The sequence below is a fragment of the Diabrotica virgifera genome, chromosome 1, assembly GCF_917563875.1.
Source record: "Diabrotica virgifera virgifera chromosome 1, PGI_DIABVI_V3a".
Taxonomy (NCBI): Eukaryota; Metazoa; Arthropoda; class Insecta; order Coleoptera; family Chrysomelidae; genus Diabrotica; species Diabrotica virgifera.
In genome coordinates, this window is record NC_065443.1 from 303,390,490 (window position 1) to 303,409,014 (window position 18,525).

At 34.7% G+C, this 18,525-nt stretch overlaps 1 protein-coding gene across 6 annotated transcripts in view; it reads right to left on the bottom strand.

Moving 5' to 3' along the window:
- LOC126885706 (uncharacterized protein CG43867) overlaps positions 1-18,525 on the bottom strand; it is a 351,135-nt gene that overhangs the window by 153,429 nt on the left and 179,181 nt on the right. For all 6 annotated transcript variants that reach the window (XM_050652457.1, XM_050652440.1, XM_050652466.1 and 3 more), the window contains exon 2: positions 18,307-18,369. In XM_050652457.1, the coding sequence (XP_050508414.1) occupies positions 18,307-18,369 (63 nt within the window). The remainder of the gene's footprint in view (positions 1-18,306; positions 18,370-18,525) is intronic.

The window sequence follows — 18,525 nt, forward strand, 5'->3', positions numbered from 1 at the left end:
ATTGAAAAAAATCGATTTTTATTTTGTAACTTCAAAGGGCTGTAACTTTTTTTATGAGCACATTTGTACTCAGGTAAGTTAGGTTTAATCGAACTGTTTTTGACCCCAGAATGTGTGGTATAATTTATGACCAATCTTTTCGGGACACCCTGTATATTATTTGGAAAAGTATTTAGTGCTTTAGAAACATGCAGCTGCAGAACTCTGTAGCTTTTTCGAATTGTTATTTCCCGTCTCTAGATACTTCTATGGATGCCAACATATGTAGATCTTCTTTTACAAAAGTTTTATAAAGGCGTAAAAATAAGAAACCTCATATTTTTTAGGACGATCAAACCCAATTATGTTTTTTACGATACTTATTCTCAAGATTATCGAGTTTTTGTATGCTGGAAAATCGTTTCATGAAAATACAGGATCTCAAAGAAAAATATGTTGAGTCTTAATACGAGATATTGTATTGCAAAAATCAGGGCAAAAGAAGAAGTCAGTAGTTTGTTAGTAAATGCGTGATGGCAACAAACAGAAGAAGGAAACATATCAAAAAAAGTTTGAAGCAGGTTGCACTCGGAGAAAAAAAGAAGAGTAACGATACCTCAGAAGACAGAAAATGTGTATCTATTGACTTAAGAAGATGCAGTGTGCATGCATTTTCTCATGTGTTGTAGGTACACTGTACTTTTTCTATGGATGCGGTTTTGTCAAGAGTTCAAACTTCAAAATTAAATAATTTAGGTGCTTTTAGGTATATTATATGCATAAATTGAAATACAATACATATTATACATGTAGGCATTTAATATCCTTAAAATTTATATACTTACGTTATTTATTTAAAATTCTAATTAACAGTTATTTTTGAACAGTTTTGAAAGGTTATTCTTGGTAAGTTTTGCTTCAACACATTTTTTGATAAGATTAATTGTATCAACGAAAACTTTTCGTTTATAAATTTGCAAAAGTTTGTGTGTTATTGCGTTGCCGCTCCTGCAATACTTAGAGCAGATGTATCGATGGATTCTTATGTAGTTTTGTCTTCTGAATCCAAATCTGAAAACGGCATTTCGATATCTCTAACCGTCTTCGAGATAATCGACCTCAAAATCTAAAATGTGACGTCACAATCCGGTTATCTCCTACCAGGCACTAAACGTCAGCTGAAATCTTTGATTAGGAAGTAGGCAATTTTTTTAATCTGAATTTGTTAAGCAAAGCAAATGTTATTATTTATATTTGAGTTTGACACTTCGTGAATGTCAAACTAAATTTTAAATTATTTAGCTATTAATAAAATATAAATGGCATTTTATAGTGAATTTAATTATTATATAAAATAATATGTGTAATAAATGTATAAAAATACAATTTGAGTATATTTTGAAAGCAATAATACATATTATACTATATTAATAATGAATCAGTAGAAACGATTATATTTAAATTTGGTAAATTATCTATAACTCCACTCGACCAGCGACCAGCGCACACAACTCAAAACACAAGTACGTAAATACGGTTGCGTGAAGCGTGGCGTAAAGCCGTGGAATTTACGAGACTCGCTAGGTCTGTAGATCCAAGTAAAGTTCATCAGTAAAAAGTATCGGTGCTACTTCGGTATGCGGTCTACGGCAGAGTTTCTAGTTTGGTATGCGGTCTACCGTCTGATATGCGATCTACGGCAGTTTAGCTGATTCGGCGTGCGGTCTACGTACAAAAACAAATTAGAGAAACTATTACAAACTTTTTATTTATTATTTATATTTATACTTTACTTTACTTGTCATACTTGTGCTTTACTTCACACTTCACGTGTTATTCTGTCTAAATCCCGAACCGAGGATTAGCGGCGTGTAATTTGGGTTGCCTATATAAACTTGAATCAACGAAATGGGCCTTGAGTGTTAATTTAAAACGCTGAAAAGACCGTTTAGTGATAATAAAAAGGGTGGGTTGTGATTGCGCGCAGCGGTCAAATACCTCCTGCCCTGCGGTTCTCTCCTCTAATACCCGTAAGTTGGGTTTGGACCGAAGGGTTAGGTCTTCCTCCTTTCAGGCAAAAACCGATATTTACTGCGGTTGCATGATATTTAATATTAAAATAGTATTGGATGTGGTAGAATGTAGACTCTTTGTATAATTACCAATTGAACAGTGAAGCTGTTAGTAATAATAAAATAGTAATGTTTGTAATAGTTTCTCTAATTTGTTTTTGTACGTAGACCGCATGCCGAATCAGCTAAATTGCCGTAGACCACATATTAGACGGTAGACCGCATACCGAAGTGGCACTAAAGTATCTTTATCATGTATGTATTATTTATTTTACAATATTGGAAAATTGTTATTTAAAATGTGGTTTGGAATAAAAAAGTATGTTCTGATATATGAAATTACATCCTTCTAATGGAAAAAAATATTTGACGAATTTTCTCAAATTATGGATACCAACATCATTTTCATTTATAACTCTTGTATTTTTAATTTGACGAAGAAAAGTTATTCTTCATAAAAATCTCTTTTTGGTCTAAGATTTATGATGCAACCATCATGAATCAAATTTTATTAATTTTATACGAGGTATGTAAAAAAATATGAATTTCGAGTAAAGTATCTTTATAGTTCACAATATTGAAATTAGAATGATGTACTTGCACATTAAAACATAATTTTTAATTCTAAACACTTTTTCGTAATAGAAATTTTCTATATTATGAATTTAAATAGGTATATAAACAAAGTTTTCGTTATGATAATGCTCGCATTTTCAGCTTGTTTTTATTATGCATGTTACCATGGAAATGGCGATATGTATGGAAAACAGTGGCGGCCCGTGAGGTAGTGCCAGAGAGCCATGGCACTACCTTGCTAACTATGCAGAAACATATTTTTTTACTTCAAAACTTTTTAATTCCTGTTAATTTTTTTGTGTGTATTTCTTTTGATCTTCATCAAGTATATAAAATATGGCAACTATGGGCGTAATACAATCCCTGCCGCAGCGGAGATTATTCGACAGGAGAATCTCTTCTTCGTGCCAAAGTCAGTACTGACACGACTAAAGAGAGAAAGATTTTACGAGCATTCTATTTAAGTGACAGAGAAAGAGCTATATTGTACTATTAGTATACCTTTAAATGTGAATCTCTGTGCCGGGCACGAGGTTGAGTTTCTTTACGTGCTGGTTTGTCGCTTTTATTATGTATATGTTCTGCTAAAAAGTTTTGTATTTATAATTAAACTTTTGGGGCATCATGATCGTGGGTGTAGTGTATAGTATAAATAATATTTTGATTATTTCTTAAATTTAATTTATTAATTGGCAATGAAGATTATTATGAAAGCGGAAAATAAGCGGAATCTATGAAAGCGGAAAAATTCCTAAAGATTGGCTTAAATCCTCATTTGTTGTACTACCAAAAAAACACAGAGCCACAAAATGCAGCGACTATCGCACCATCAGCCTAATGAGTCATGTATTGAAAACGTTTCTTAGAATCATTCATCAAAAAACATATAGAAAAATTGAGGAAATAATCTCAAGTACTCAATTCGGTTTTCACTGTGGCCTTGGAACGCGTGATGCACTATTCGCAACCCAATTTTTAATTCAAAGATGCAGAGATGTAAATCATGACGTTTTCATGTGCGCGATTGATTTTGATAAAGTTCGCCATGAAAAAATGCTACATATTCTCAAAACTACCGGTCTGGACGGTAGGGACATTAGAATAATCGCAAATTTGTATTGGGGCCAGGCTGCATGTATTAGGGTTGCGAATCAGTGCTCTGAAGAAGTAAAAATCAAGCGCGGAGTTCGACAAGGCTGTATATTGTCACCAATGTTGTTTAATCTTTACGCTGAAACAATCTTAAATGAAGTCTTGGAAAACGCAAAAGAGGGAATACTCATTAATGGTATGCTTATGAACAATATCTGATACGCAGATGACACCTTGTTGCTGACTGGATCAATTGAACATCTTCAAGCGTTATTGAATCGAATGGTGGCATTCTGCGCTATATATGGACTCAATCTCAACGCAAGAAAAACAAGTTTATGGTTATTAGTAAACAGGCAGCCGTAAATAATAATACCTATAACGTAACAATCGGTAATGACTCAATTGAACGAGTAAGTAATCTTGTATATCTGGGTACTCATATTAATGAAAGCTGGAACCCTAGTACAGAAATAAAAAGTAGAATTGCCAAAGCAAGAACAAGTTTTATGAAATTTAAGAAAATCCTGTGCAGTCATGATCTAAATTTGGAACTTCGCATAAGAATGGTCCGATGTTATATATTCCCAGTACTACTTTACGGGGTTGAAGCATGGACACTGACAGAATCGCTTTTAAAAAACCTAGAAGCATTTGAAATGTGGGTCTACCGCCGTATTCTGAAGATCAGTTGGGTAGAAAGAGTCACAAACGAAAGGGTTTTGCAACGTTTGAATAAAAGTTGCGAAGTAGTGAACACGGTTAAAAGGCGCAAATTGGAATATTTTGGTCATATAATGCGTCACCCAGAAAAATATGACATACTTCACCTTGTCATGCAAGGTAAAATAATGGGAAAAAGAAGTGTGGGCCGCCGTACAACTTCTTGGCTTAAAAACCTACGCCAATGGTTTGGGAAAACTAGCACTGAACTATTTCGTGCGGCTGTAAATAAGACAATGATTGTTAATATGCTGCGCAACATGAGAGCCAACGATCGACAAGCGGTCTCGGTACCTTAAGAAGAAGAAGATTATTATCTTAAAAAAAATTTTAAGAAATTAAAATTTTTAAGAATATTTTTTTTAATATTTAAAAGAACTACAAATGTAATAAGGTCTTGTGGAGCTTTCGAGTTAGCTTTAAGAGGTCACGACGAAAAAGAAAATTCAGAAAATAGAGGAATATTTAAGGAGCTGGTCAATTTTAGCGCTGAATTAGACAACGACTTAAAGGTTCATATTATTCAAAGTACCAGATCTTTCAAAGGTCTACCTTCTCCGGACATTTAGTTGCTTCTAATTTATTTATGTCGGAGAAGTTTTCTGCTTATAAGCATCAGTTCTCCGAATCATTTCTTAATGAAACATGGAGACAATTTTAATTTTTAAACAAAACTCGATTTAAAACTGAATTAGAAGTAGGTACTGTATTGGCGAGACGAATTAATTACTACCTCTGGGGCTGTTTCGCTATCGGTTTTATTGTAGAGGGAAGGCTTAAAAAGCACATTTGAAGAAACTATTAAACTTTTAAGTATTTTAGTTACCATTCCTATATCAACATCTGAAGCAGAACGCTGTTTTTCGATGTTAAAACATAGTGCTTTAGGTATGCTATCTGCAGAAAAGCATTTTGTAAATTGTATTAATAATTTTAATAATAAAGGCATTGAAAACTTTGCAACCAAAAAATAGAAGAATGAACTTCATATATCGGAAAATTTAAAAGTGACATTACAAAAATTTGTGCATGTGTGTGAATAATGAAATAGTATTATTTTTATAAATTGGTAAATAGAGGCTAAATCGTAATAACAAACTTCAAGCACTATCAGCAGTAAATGCTGGTGGTAGGTTAAGAGGTTTTTATTATTAATTAATAATTTACGGAACTGTTTTGATCAGTGTTGGACAATTGGTTTGCACCTCAGATCAATAAACATAAGATAAAAGTATCCGCACATATATTTTTTCAGTTTTTGTTGTAAGTATACCTTTTTTGACAATACCGTTAATACGTCACTAAAAATTTTGGCGGCTGCCCGAGTTCTGGCACTACCTTCTTAAAGTGGTACGAGCCGCCACTGATGGAAAACCGTAGGAGAACCCGTGAGAAAAAAATATTTCTCACTGCAATGGCCGACTTTTCTCACACCCTGAGAAATTGTTCGTTTTGAATGTTTGTAAGTAGTGAGAGAAGTTGCACATTGTATAGTATCCATAGAAAAACTCTTCATAATGGATATTATTGTACATTACCAATGCGAAATCACTGCCGAAAAGTTCTCGTCTTCTACCTTCTTTTTAATATTGCCTTGGAAAAAGCAGTCGGGCAGATAAATATTGGATTGAACGAAATCATCTTTAATAGATCGACACAAATTCGCTGATGATATCGTTATAGTGGGCAGAAGTATTAGAGACGTAGAGAAAGGATCAAATTAAGAATTGATTTTAATTTGATGGTAAAATGAGACAGCGTTGGCTTAGATATTTTATTGTTAATCGTATAAGTTAATCACCTAATACGATCGGTGATTTGAAAGTTCCTGGTAGGAGTAGGAGAGAAATACTACAGAAGACCTGACAAGAGAATTTTAGACGGGACATGTCAAAGGGGATTGATATTGGTATCACCAAAGATAGGTAGATGATGAAATGACTGACGAGATCAAAATATGTAGACGAGTAAGACAGGGGTGTATTCTGTCTCCTCTTTTGTTTAATTTTTATAGCGAAGTCATATTTAAAGAAGCTCTGTCGGACGTTAGTTGTGGTGTAGTGATCAACGGAAATACAATCAATAATTTGAGATACGCTGACGACACAGTGATATTAGCAGACAATCTTACAGATCTGCAACGACTGATGGAACGCACTAACCACTACTGCAACAGCTACGGACTTACATTAAACCTCAGAAAAACTAAATGGATGGTAATAACAAAAGATCCACACGCCAGGAATGATTTGGTTGTCAATAACACGGTTATAGAAAGGGTATCCTCCTATAAATACCTTGGAGCTTGCTTGGATCATACAGGCGATCAAACAAAAGAAATAAGAGCAAGAATAGAAATAGCTAGATCAGCATTTAACAAGATGAAAATATTTCTCTGTAGTCGTGACATAAATCTTGATCTGAGAGTGCGTATGCTGCGGTGTTATATCTTCTCCACTTTATTATACGGAGTTGAGTCATGGACCATCAAGATGGGCAGCATTAAAAACATTGAAGCTTTTGAGATGTGGTGTTACCGTAGAATGCTACGTGTATCTTGGGTGGACCACGTGACGAATGCCGAAATTTTACGTCGGATCGGAAAAGGATGTGAAGTTGTACTTACTGTTAAAAGAAGAAAGCTTGAATACTTTGGCCATGTTATGAGAGGTGACAAATACTCGCTGCTGAGACTGATCATTCAGGGTAAAATCAGTGGTAAGAGAAGTATCGGTAGGCGCAGAATATCTTGGTTAAGAAATCTGAGGGAATGGTTCGGCTGCAGTTCCATCGACCTATTTAGGGCAGCCGCCAGTAAAATAAGAATAGCTGTGATGATTTCCAACCTCCGATAGGAGACGGACTTGAAGAAGAAGAAGAAAGATAGACAATTTTGGAAAAGGTCAAAGGGAATGGTAACCAAACAGAACCAGGAGCAACAAGGAGCTCACAAAGAACCAGAATGGGCTGTAGGTTAGAAATTAGTAAAGCTATGAGAGAAAGTGACCTTGAAAAACTATGGAGTGACAAACTAAAGTATGAAAAGTCTGAAAAATCTATACTAGATATATAATAATGAACAAAGTACCTACTGTAAATCTGTACTATATAATAATGAACAAAGAAAACAAAAAAATCAAAAATGAATTACCATTTTCAATTTCGTTGCAACACGAAACTACAGCCGCATCATATTCTAGTTCAATCAGAGAGTGCTCTACCGGTTTCAAAACTTATTAGTCTCTCATCAGGAGGCACATATGCTACTCTCTCTGAACCAACCAGACCAGGACAAACCCCGGCGTGCAGTTACGAACTGCAACGAACGAAATGGCATGGATGCTTAGCGACAACTGCTAACAAAAGACTAAGTTTTCAATCTAATAGCACATAAAACAACACCAAAAATGTTGCTCTACATCCTACCAGATTGAAAACAAAACAATGGGAACCTTCTCTGGTTACACCTCCGAGGCTTCTAAAATTTACAAGCCATAACGGCTGCTGAGACTAAGGAAGATGAGGGAATTTTACAATTTATAATTCACGACCCATCTGCTCAGCGCGGTAAAGTTCCAACGACAATGGTTCCCTTCGTAGTTGCGGCTGTAGTTTCGGGTTATTCATTTTTGATTTACATGTTTACTCTGATTGGAGTACAAAGGGAACCATTCTCGTTGGAACTTTACCGCGCTGAGCAGATGGGTCGTGAATTATAAATTGTAAAATTCCCTCATCTTCCTTAGTCTCAGCATCCGTTATGGCTTGTAAATTTTACAAGCCTCGGAGGTGTAACCAGAGAAGGTTCCCATTGTTTTCAATCTGGTAGGATGTAGAGCAACATTTTTGGTGTTGTTTTATGTGCTATTAGATTGAAAACTTAGTATTTTAAAACAAAAAAACCTCCGAAATTCTTTACGAAAATTGAAATATATAGTCATAGTGCGTAATATATGCTTAGAGCGTTGGTTGTAAGGCTTTTCTTCCTTAAATTATATTAATTATTTAAAAAAAATAAATTTCTTCAGTTCATGTTACATATATTATGTTTCCTAATATTCGCTGTTTTAAAATCTTCGTATTTTACAGTTTTATTTTCAGTTCTTCAGGCATCTAGTAAAAGAAATAAAAGCATTAAAACTTTCTTTGCACATTTTAAAGCACCTATCATTTTTCATGTCACCACACGTTGTTTTTATCGGTCGATTTAACATCATCCCCTACAAATGACAGAGATTTACCGCTTGGCATAGGGGTGCATAGGTTGCTAGGCCTTATCGGAAAAATCTGGAAAAGGGTAAAGCGGCCCTGTCCATTCAATTCATCTCCAAGAGCAAATATAGTGGGATTTCCATTACACGGTTGCCATATTCAATTATATGGAGTACGAACTGTACACTTTGCCGTTTCCGACCAATTGGAAAATCGGAAAAACGGATATCTGTTAAATGTCGAACTGTCAAGTTGTTTCCTCGAAAATTTTTCTTAATTATTTCGAGAGAAAGAAAAACCGGAAATTGCCGGCAAGTCTTCTTTAAAAATGTATAAAGAAGTTGAATATTAAAAAAAAAATGATTTTAAATAGGTAGTTAGATAGATAATAAACATGTGTTTTATTATATGCAGCGCATGCGTGGGTTGATAATTTTAATACAAAAGAAAATATGAATATTTTTTTATAATGAACTGTAATCGATAAAACAGAATCTGCGATAGATTCGAACGTTACTGGATGGAAGCTGATTTTTTTCTTCTTCTTTCTCAAAACTCCTTATGCCCCTCAGGGGCATCGGAGGTTTTATTCATCCTCTATCCATATCTTCCATTTCTTGCGGTCCTTTGCTAATTCTTTCATTTGTTGATGTGTTTTTCCTTTTTCCTGTCCAATTTCTATAATCTGATCGATCTATCTCTTCCTTGGCCTCCCTTTCCTTCTTTTACCATATCTCTTTGATTCCATCACCTGCTTTGGTAGTCTTCCTTGGTCTATTCTGTTAATGTGTCCATACCATTTTAATTTTCTTTTTTGAATCTTGGTTATTATCGATTCCTGTTTCAGTCTTTGTCTAATATCTTCATTTCTTATTGTGTCCAATTTCGTTTTTCCTGCTATTTTTCTCAGCTGCTTCATCTCCGCTGCGTTTATTGTACTGTCTATTTTTGCATTGCTTACCCATGTCTCACTTGCATATATTAAAGTTGGTACAGATATTGCATTGTATACCTTCAGATTTATTACTTTATCTACTTCTTCCTTTCCAAATATTGTTTTATTTAGTGCATAGTAGATCTTATTTGCTTTTTTCGCCCTGTATGAGATTTCTTGATCTAGCTTTCGATCCTCTGATATTATTACCCCCAGGTATTCAAACGTCGAGACTGTTTCTCTTATTTCGTTTTTGCACCTAAATATCGTTTGGTTTATTTCTTCCCTTTTATTTTGGGTCATGGTCTTCGTTTTCTTTACATTTACCTCCATTTTCAAATTTTCTATTTCTTCCACCCAGATATCGATTAATTTTTGCATTTTCTCTTTATTGTCTGCTATTATTACTAGATCATCTGCATATAGTAATCCCTCCATTCTCACTGGTACTAAATTCCTGTACCCTATTGTTGCCTGTAATTGCCTTGACCTTCTCTTAGCGCTCTTCATTACTCTATCCATTACTAATATAAACAAAACTGGGCTGAGACTGTCCCCTTGTTTTATTCCTCATCTTAGGTTTATTATTGGCGATCTGTTTCCGTTTATTTGTACTTTAGCAAGTACGTTTCTATATGTACTTTTTACCACGCTTACTATCTTTTGCGGGATTTGCAGGTCTTCCATTACTGACCATATTACTTCTCTATTTATAGAATCAAAAGCAGCTTTAATATCTATAAACGTAATTTATAGGTATTCTCCTATTTCGTTTTTTCTTTGAATTATACTTCTCAGTATGTATATATTATCTGTTGTTCCTCTTTCCTTCCTAAAAGCAGCTTGTTCTTCTTCTAGTTTTCCTTCCAGTTCTTTCCTGAGCTTCCTTTCTCTTATCGCGGTGTAGACTTTATATGCCACTGATGATAAGCATATAGTTATCACATTCCGCTTCATCTCCTTTCTTGTGTATTGGTATCAATAAATTTTCCGCCCAATATTTCGGTATTTTTTCTGTTCTCCATGCTTCTCTCAATATTTCCAGTAGCCAAAGCTTGCCTCGTTCTCCCACGTACTTCATCATCTCCGGATCTATGTCATCTGCATTTCCCGCTTTTCAAATCTTTATTGCCAATCCTTCTTCAATATCTTTGATATGAATTTCGTCTACTCGATTGTCCCTATCCTCTTCTCTTTCCTGATGTCCTCTCTCCTCATTTCGTTGGTTGCTTGCCTCGAATTTTTCTTTATAGTGCTTATTCCATATGGTTAGTATGTCCTGTATGTTTCTTTTCAATTCATTTCGCTCATTTCCAACTCCTCTTATTTGCTTCGTTTTTGTTCCTTTCATGCTTCTTATTTTATTCCAAAACTGTTTATTGTTATTCCCAAAACCTTCGTTCAATTCTTCACCGAATTCCTTCCATCTCTTCTTCTTCGCATCTTTTACTAGTTCTTTCACTATATTTCTCTCTCTTCTGTATTCGTCTCTGTCTTGCTCTTTATTTGTGTTTATGTATCGCTTTCACATTTCTTTCTTCTTCTTTACTGATTGCTTTATTTCCGTATTCCACCATCCAGTTCTTTTATTATTCTTCCCATTCTTTCTTATTCCACATACTTGTTTTGCAGTGTTCCATAATATGTCTCTCAATTTTTTCCATCTCTCTTCCATATTCTATATTTCCTCATTGTTTTCATGCAGTTCCAGTAAAATCCTGAAAACTTTTAGTTTCAACACTTCCACAAATTTTACTGTATGAACTTTACAGTATGAATTTTACAGTATGAACAAAATAAACAGTACTGAAATGAATATTGAAATGTTTATAATATTTATATATTTAGCATACATGATATAGCATTGAAAACATTATTCACGATGAATTTCTCGATAAAACAGATGGAACGGATGGCCCTCTGGAACGATAAAATCTTTAATTCTAGTCCGCAAATCCGGAATGTCAAACAGTGGATCGGTCTGCCCCCATCAGCATTTCGCCTATGTACGCATCAGATGACGTTAGGCCTGGTAAATGGAGATCTACCAAAATGATCTAACAGTATTCGAAGATACTCCCTGGCCATGTGACAGGTTGCCCCGTCCTGCTGAAACCATTGTTAATTTTATACTTGATCCGTTTTCGCGACCTTTTCCGTATGACTGAAAATAGTGTTGTACGATAAACATTTTTTCTGCAAATATGAGAACCATTCTAAAGCACCTAACATTAAAACGAGATTCACATAAGTTATTCTCCTTCTTAAAGTGCCGTCTCCTCAATGGAGGTTGGCTACAACAATTGCAAACTCTTCTCTGTCTTCAGCTGTTCTTATTAGCTGTTCAAAATTTAGCCCTGTCCATTGTCGGATATTTCTGAGCCACGATAGTCTTTTCCTTCCTAGTCCTCTCCTTCCCTCGATCTTTCACTATAAGTTGAGCATATTGGTACTTATTATTTCTCAGTATGTGGCCCAGGTATGATGTTTTTCTAACTTTCACTGCGTTGAAAAGTTCTCTTGCCTTGCCTATTCTATGCAGCACTTCTTCGTTTGAGGTATGCGATGTCCACGAAATTTTGAGAATTCTCCGGTAGACCCACATTTCAAAGGCCTCCAACTTATTTATGGTTGATGTTTTAAGAGTCCATGTCTCAACTGCATAGAGAAGAGTCGACCAAACGACCAGACACCAGACGTAGCATTTGGATAAACGTAGTCGAATTTCGAGATTTATTCGAGAATCACAAAGCAGTTTTTTAATTTTTTCGAAAGATTTTCTGGCCTGTTCTATTCTCGATCTTATTTCTAGATCAGGATTTAGGCTGCTATCGATCCAACATCCCAAGTACTTAAATCTATTGACTTGTTCTAAAATGTGCCCATTTATTGTGCATGGTTGAGGTACGTTTTGGTTTTTTGGGATTGACATCACTTTGGTTTTTTTATGTTTATTTTCATACCAAACTGCTCACAGGTCGAGTTGGTCTTGTCGATGAGTCGTTGTAGACCCAAGTCGGAATCCGCAATCAAACACCGTATCATCGGCGTATCTGATGCTGTTGATATTTACGCCATTCACCTTGACTCCATCCTTGGAGTCCTCCAGTGCATCTTTAAATAGAAACTCGGAGTAAAGAGTAAACAGCAGAGGCGACAGAACACATCCTTGTCTAACTCCCCTCCTAATTTCTACTTCTGCGGATGTGGAACCCTCGATCCTAACTCTGGCGTTTTTGGTTCCAGTACAAGTTCTTTAGTAAATTGATGTCTTTTCCATCTAAACCGACTTCTTGCAAACGTTCTAATAGTAGGTCGTGTCTTACTTTATCAAATGCCTTTTCGAAGTCTAGAAAGCATATAAATATATATTTCTGTTGGTCGTAGCATTTTTGCGCGAGAACTAGTAAATTGAAGAGGGCTTCTCTCGTTCCCATGTGGGATGTGAATCCAAACTGATCGTCTCCGATGATTGTTTCGCACTTTCTTTAGATACGATTATGTACGACTTTTAACAGGACTTTTACTGCATACATAAGTTATAACGACATTCAAAAACCACTCAGTAGATTTCGACGCATAAAATATACACATTTGAGATACAAGTTAAACAGAAGATATCACAATAATACAGAATGGTGGAGCCAAGAAATAAAGAAAATAATAAAGGAGAAGAAGCCAGCCTGGAAGAAATATCAACAGCATATGGATGAAAATAACAAAGCAAAATATATTGAGAAAAGTAACAGAGCAAGGACAGCAGTAAGGGGAAGAATTCGGAAAAGAATTGAAAACATAGAAAAAACAGAAAATTTCAGAAAAGACTAAAATAATTAGGGAACAGTATGGAATCAAAGATAAAATTGATCATTTGAAAATAGAGACTACAGAAATGGTAGAAGTATGGAAACAAATCTATGAAAATAAATTCAAACCAGAAGAAATAGAAAGAAATGAAGCAGCAGGAAATAGACCAGAAGTGGAAAAGGAACCGGAAAATATAAGAATGTAAGAATTGGAAGAAGCTATAAAGAATATTAAAATTGGAAAAGCGGCAGGAGAGGACCAAAGAGATCCAGAAATGATAAAATGGATGGGAGGAAAGGAGGGAAAGGGAAGATGGAAGAAAATGGCTCTGTCCATTCGATTCATCCAAGAGCAAATATAGTGGGATTTCCATTACACGGTTTCCATATTCAATTATATGCAGTACGAACTCTACACTATGCCGCTTCCGACCAATCGGAAAATGGGTATCTGTTAAATGTCAAACTGTCAAGTTGTTTCCTCGACAATTTTTTTTAATTATTCCGAGAGAAAGAAAGTCTTCTTTAAAGATGTATATAAAAAAGTTTATGAACTTTTTTATAGTTTATTTTTTAATTCACTTTAGAAAAAAAATCAACTTTAAAAAGTTAGATAATAAACATGTGTTTTATTTCATCGAGCGCATGCGTGGGTTGATAATTTTAATACAGAAGAAAATATGGATATTTTTTTTACAATTGACTACAGTCAATGAAACAGAATAATTTGCGATGGGTTCGACGATTACATGATGGAAGTTCATTTTATCTAACTTGGCAGAGTGAATTTACCATTCTTAAAGCTTACAGAAGGGCGAGGGTGATGTTTATTACCAAACCAGGAAAAAAGATCAGGTACACGCGTACACCATAGTAAAATCATACAGGCCTATAAGTTTGACTTCAATGATGTTAAAAACAATGGAAACAATCTCAAATGAACCCACCAAAAAAATAAAATCAATGAAAACTACTCCACCAGCCGCAATGGGCCTCTCAAGTTGGAAAATCAGGTGAATCCGCCTGCATAATATAGGGAAGGAACTCGAAAGGAGTTTGCACCAGACAGAAGTCGCTCTTGTTGCATTTTTAGATATAGAAGGTGATTTGATAATAGTCTATTAAGTCTAAGACTCCATTAAGTCTACACAAACTGCACTGGGTAGGAATATAATCAACATTACAACATGCAAGGGATTACTCCGATACTTCAGAGTAGACACACAGATACGTATGAAGGTACCATAAACCTGAGAGCAACTAAGGAGTGCCCTCAAGGGGGTGTATTGTCACGATCATAAGGCAGGCCGCACATCAAAGAAACATGAAACGTAAATTACGTTTCATGGAAATAAACCACTGCTAAACAAATATATGTCCGGCCATTTATTAAACTCTCCGAAAATAAAAATGTGTCATGAGCATGAATCACACTCGTTTCATTGGTAGGCGGACTTTGAGATTTGTTTAGCAGTGTTTTCTTTTCATGAAACATGTTTTTCGTTTCATGTTTCATGTTTTTCGCTTCATGTTTCTTTGGTGTGCGGCTTGGCTTATGGAACATAGTTGCTGATGACCAGATTCATGGGCTAAGCGTCCAAGGAATCTGAGTCCAGCGTTTCGCAGACGACATTGTAATAGTGATAGGGGAAAATTTCCCAGTACTGTTGCGTATCAGATGCAATATGACATTCATTACGTAGATAATTGTTGTCTGAAAGAGAACCTCTTCGTAAACCTCTCCAAAACTAAATTGCTAGGAATCTTAATGGACTGACTGAGCTGAAATTATTTAGGGAGTAACTGGAAAGAACCAATGAGGTCAAGTATCTAGGGGTAAATCTGGATTCCAAACCCTATTGGAGCACCCATATTAACAATACAACCAACAGGTCTAAGCGACTCTTCTGAAACTGCAGACGTGTTGTAGGTAAAACCTGGGGTTGAAACCAAATGTAACGTGTTGGTTAAACACCCAAAATCCCAAGAAAAAAAAAATCCCAAATATTAGTTGGGACCTACATTTTTTTCCATTTTGAGATATCTACACCATTGAACATACATTATTGAGTTCTTTTGTGTGACACAAAATTGTATTTCTCCGAACACCTTAAACCCCAGTAGGGAGTTTTCGTAACTACATTTCTTAGCAATCTTTGAGTGTCACAGAAATGTAAGTGGTCTTACATTTCTGTGATACTATGTTTTGACTGATGATATTGAGTTACATTTTTGTGGCATAAATTTTATTGCACTGAATGGTGGTTGCAGGTAGCAACAATGGATTTAATAATTTGTTTCTTATATTTGGCAGCGTGGTCTGTTGCATTTCCAGCTCTGTTATGACTGTGAAGGCGTAAAAAAGTGAATAAGTTAATAATTTCATCGGCTTAGGGATACAAAATTGTATCTCAGAAATGACTACTCTTCAGCATAGTGTATCACAATCAATCAGGTGTGCAACGTGATTGACACAATTAAAATTAATGTTTGAACATGTTTTCAAAGTTGATGTTTATTTAAAAAAATAAATAAAAAAACTGTTTATCGGTTCTATCAATATCTAAAGTCGATTACTTTTATTTTGTGATTTTAAATGAAGTTATAAAATGAATTATGATTATTACTTTTATCATTATTATTAGAAAATTGGGCAACCCTCAGTTGTAAAATTAGATTGTAAGACTATAGCAACAAAGAATTACAAATAAATTAGTGATCCCAACAGTAAGTCTCTATAATAATAGACGTTTCATATAGGGACACAAAAATGTATCTCCACCTCCACCACTTTTTATCTAAATGTTGTTATTTTGAGAACACAATTTATCCATTGTTGGGTATGATTGTATTACCTTAAAGTAAACATTTTTAAGATTAATAATTCGGAACAAATAAATTGAGAATAAACTACAGATCATTACAAAATGCAAATCACTTTTTTAAAAACCTTAAATAAGCTCTGCCGAAAAGTAGTCATTTCGGAGATACAATTTTGTGTCCCTAAGCCGACGAATTGCTATTTTGACAGGGTATTTTTTATTATTAAAAAAATATTCTAATAAAGATAGGTTTTTTGGTGAGATTTTCTACCTAATTTCTTTGATCAACTCTCAGGTAAAAAATCTCACAAAAAATCCTGTCTCTTTTAGAATTTTTTTTAATATTAAAAAATACCCTGTCAAAATAGTAAATGCACTCTCTGTCGGGAACGAAAGTGCATATTATATAGTTGTATATTTTATACTGGTTAATAGTATGTATACGTACATACTGGGTTGGGATAAAGTATGGAACCAAGCAAATATCTTTGAAACGAAAAGAACAATATTTATGAAACTTTGCATGCAAGTACAGTGACGCAAAAGGCATCTGTTGCCATTTTTTTGTTACTATTCCACTTCCGGTTTCACCGGAAATACCCCTAACTTATTTAATTTAAATGGGACACCCTATATATTTTTGCGGATTTTAAAAGAACTTGTTATTTTTAATTCACACATACCAGATTTGGTAGAGAAAATTTGTTAAAAAGTGTCTGTAGATAATTTTTTGTATTAATACAACGTAATAGGAGATAAACGAGTACCATCTATACTGTAGACTAAAATTGTTGTTTACATGCACTGCATGACTTATTTAAATTTAGTATAGTAGGTAAAACTGTTACTGAACTAATTGACAGAAATAAGTTGTATTAAAAATGGTTCCTTTAAGTGGAAAAGATCGTATTGAAATATTAATGATAATAGGTTATGGTGAATTTTCATTTTTTGGAAGTGAATTTTCCAAATCCATGGATTGGACGTAGAGGATTCATAGAGTGGCCCGCTCGTTCTCCGGACCTCAACCCGTTAGATTTTTTCTTTGGCTTATCTAAAATTACGTGTTTACGTTAGGCGACCAACATGCTTGCAGGCTTTGAGACAAAGAATAGTAATTGATGAATGTGAACTAATACGTGGAGAAATCTTGCAAAAAGTGACTCACGAATTCATGTATAGGCTTGCACGTTGTCAGGAGGTGAACAGCAAACATTTTCAACATTTGAAATTATTTTTTTTTTATTTTTTATATCATTTTACCTTTTATCAAATTAACCTATTTTTTAACTGTAAAGAAATTTATTTCTTGTTTTAATAGTTTTTTCTTCCAAACTTGGTATGTATGAATTAAAAATAACAAGTTCTTTTAAAATCTGCAAAAATATACCTACAGCGTGTCCCATTTAAAGTAAATAAGTTAAGGGTATGTCCGGTGAAACCGGAAGTGGAGTAGTAACAAAAAATATGGCATCACATGCCTTTTGCGTCACTGTACTTGCATGCAAAGTTTCATAAATATTGTTCTTTTCGTTTCAGAGATATTTGCTTGGTTCCATACTTTATCCCAACTCTGTATATAGATTTAGATGCAATCCCCTGAAATTCAGATGCACCCCCCTGAAAATAATCCTGGGGCGAAAATGCAAGCATTTTGCAGAGTTAAAATCCTTCGCAAATCGCCTGACTTGTTTATTTTCTTTATATTGAAATATTTAAATTTACTTTAAAGTCACCTCAAAGATATTTTTTGGATTAACAATTTTTACCCTTTTGGGGGGGGGGGGGAGTTTTGGGGAAAATCATCGCTACCCTCCAGCCAGACCGGCATATTAGGCTATCACGGATGAGTTACCTGAAAAAATTTCAGGTTGCCTAACATACCTAGCTAAAAATGTCTAACAGGTCTAATGCTATAAAACATTTTCACACAATACAAAAATCTCGCTGTATGTATTTAAACAAAAATTTATTTATTAAACCTTGAATTTAAAGACTTTAACACAATTCACTTAACATTTAGTAAAACTTTAATTTCCTCTACATATTTATATTTGAGTAAATAGTGGCAACAAAGCGTTAACCCTTACCTTGTCTTCCGCTTCTTCCGCCCGGCCTTCCGCTTCGAGCACCCTTTGTTCCAGTTCGGAAAGCTGAAAACAAAAGACAACAGTTAATCTTCCTCTCAGCAAGTCTCATTTTCGCTCTTTCATGTAAAATAAACTTAAAACATTTAAATAGTTTCTCTTTGAAGCGGTTTCCGTCAAAAGAGATACCAGTCGAGCCCTCTGGCGCTCGTCGCGCAAACT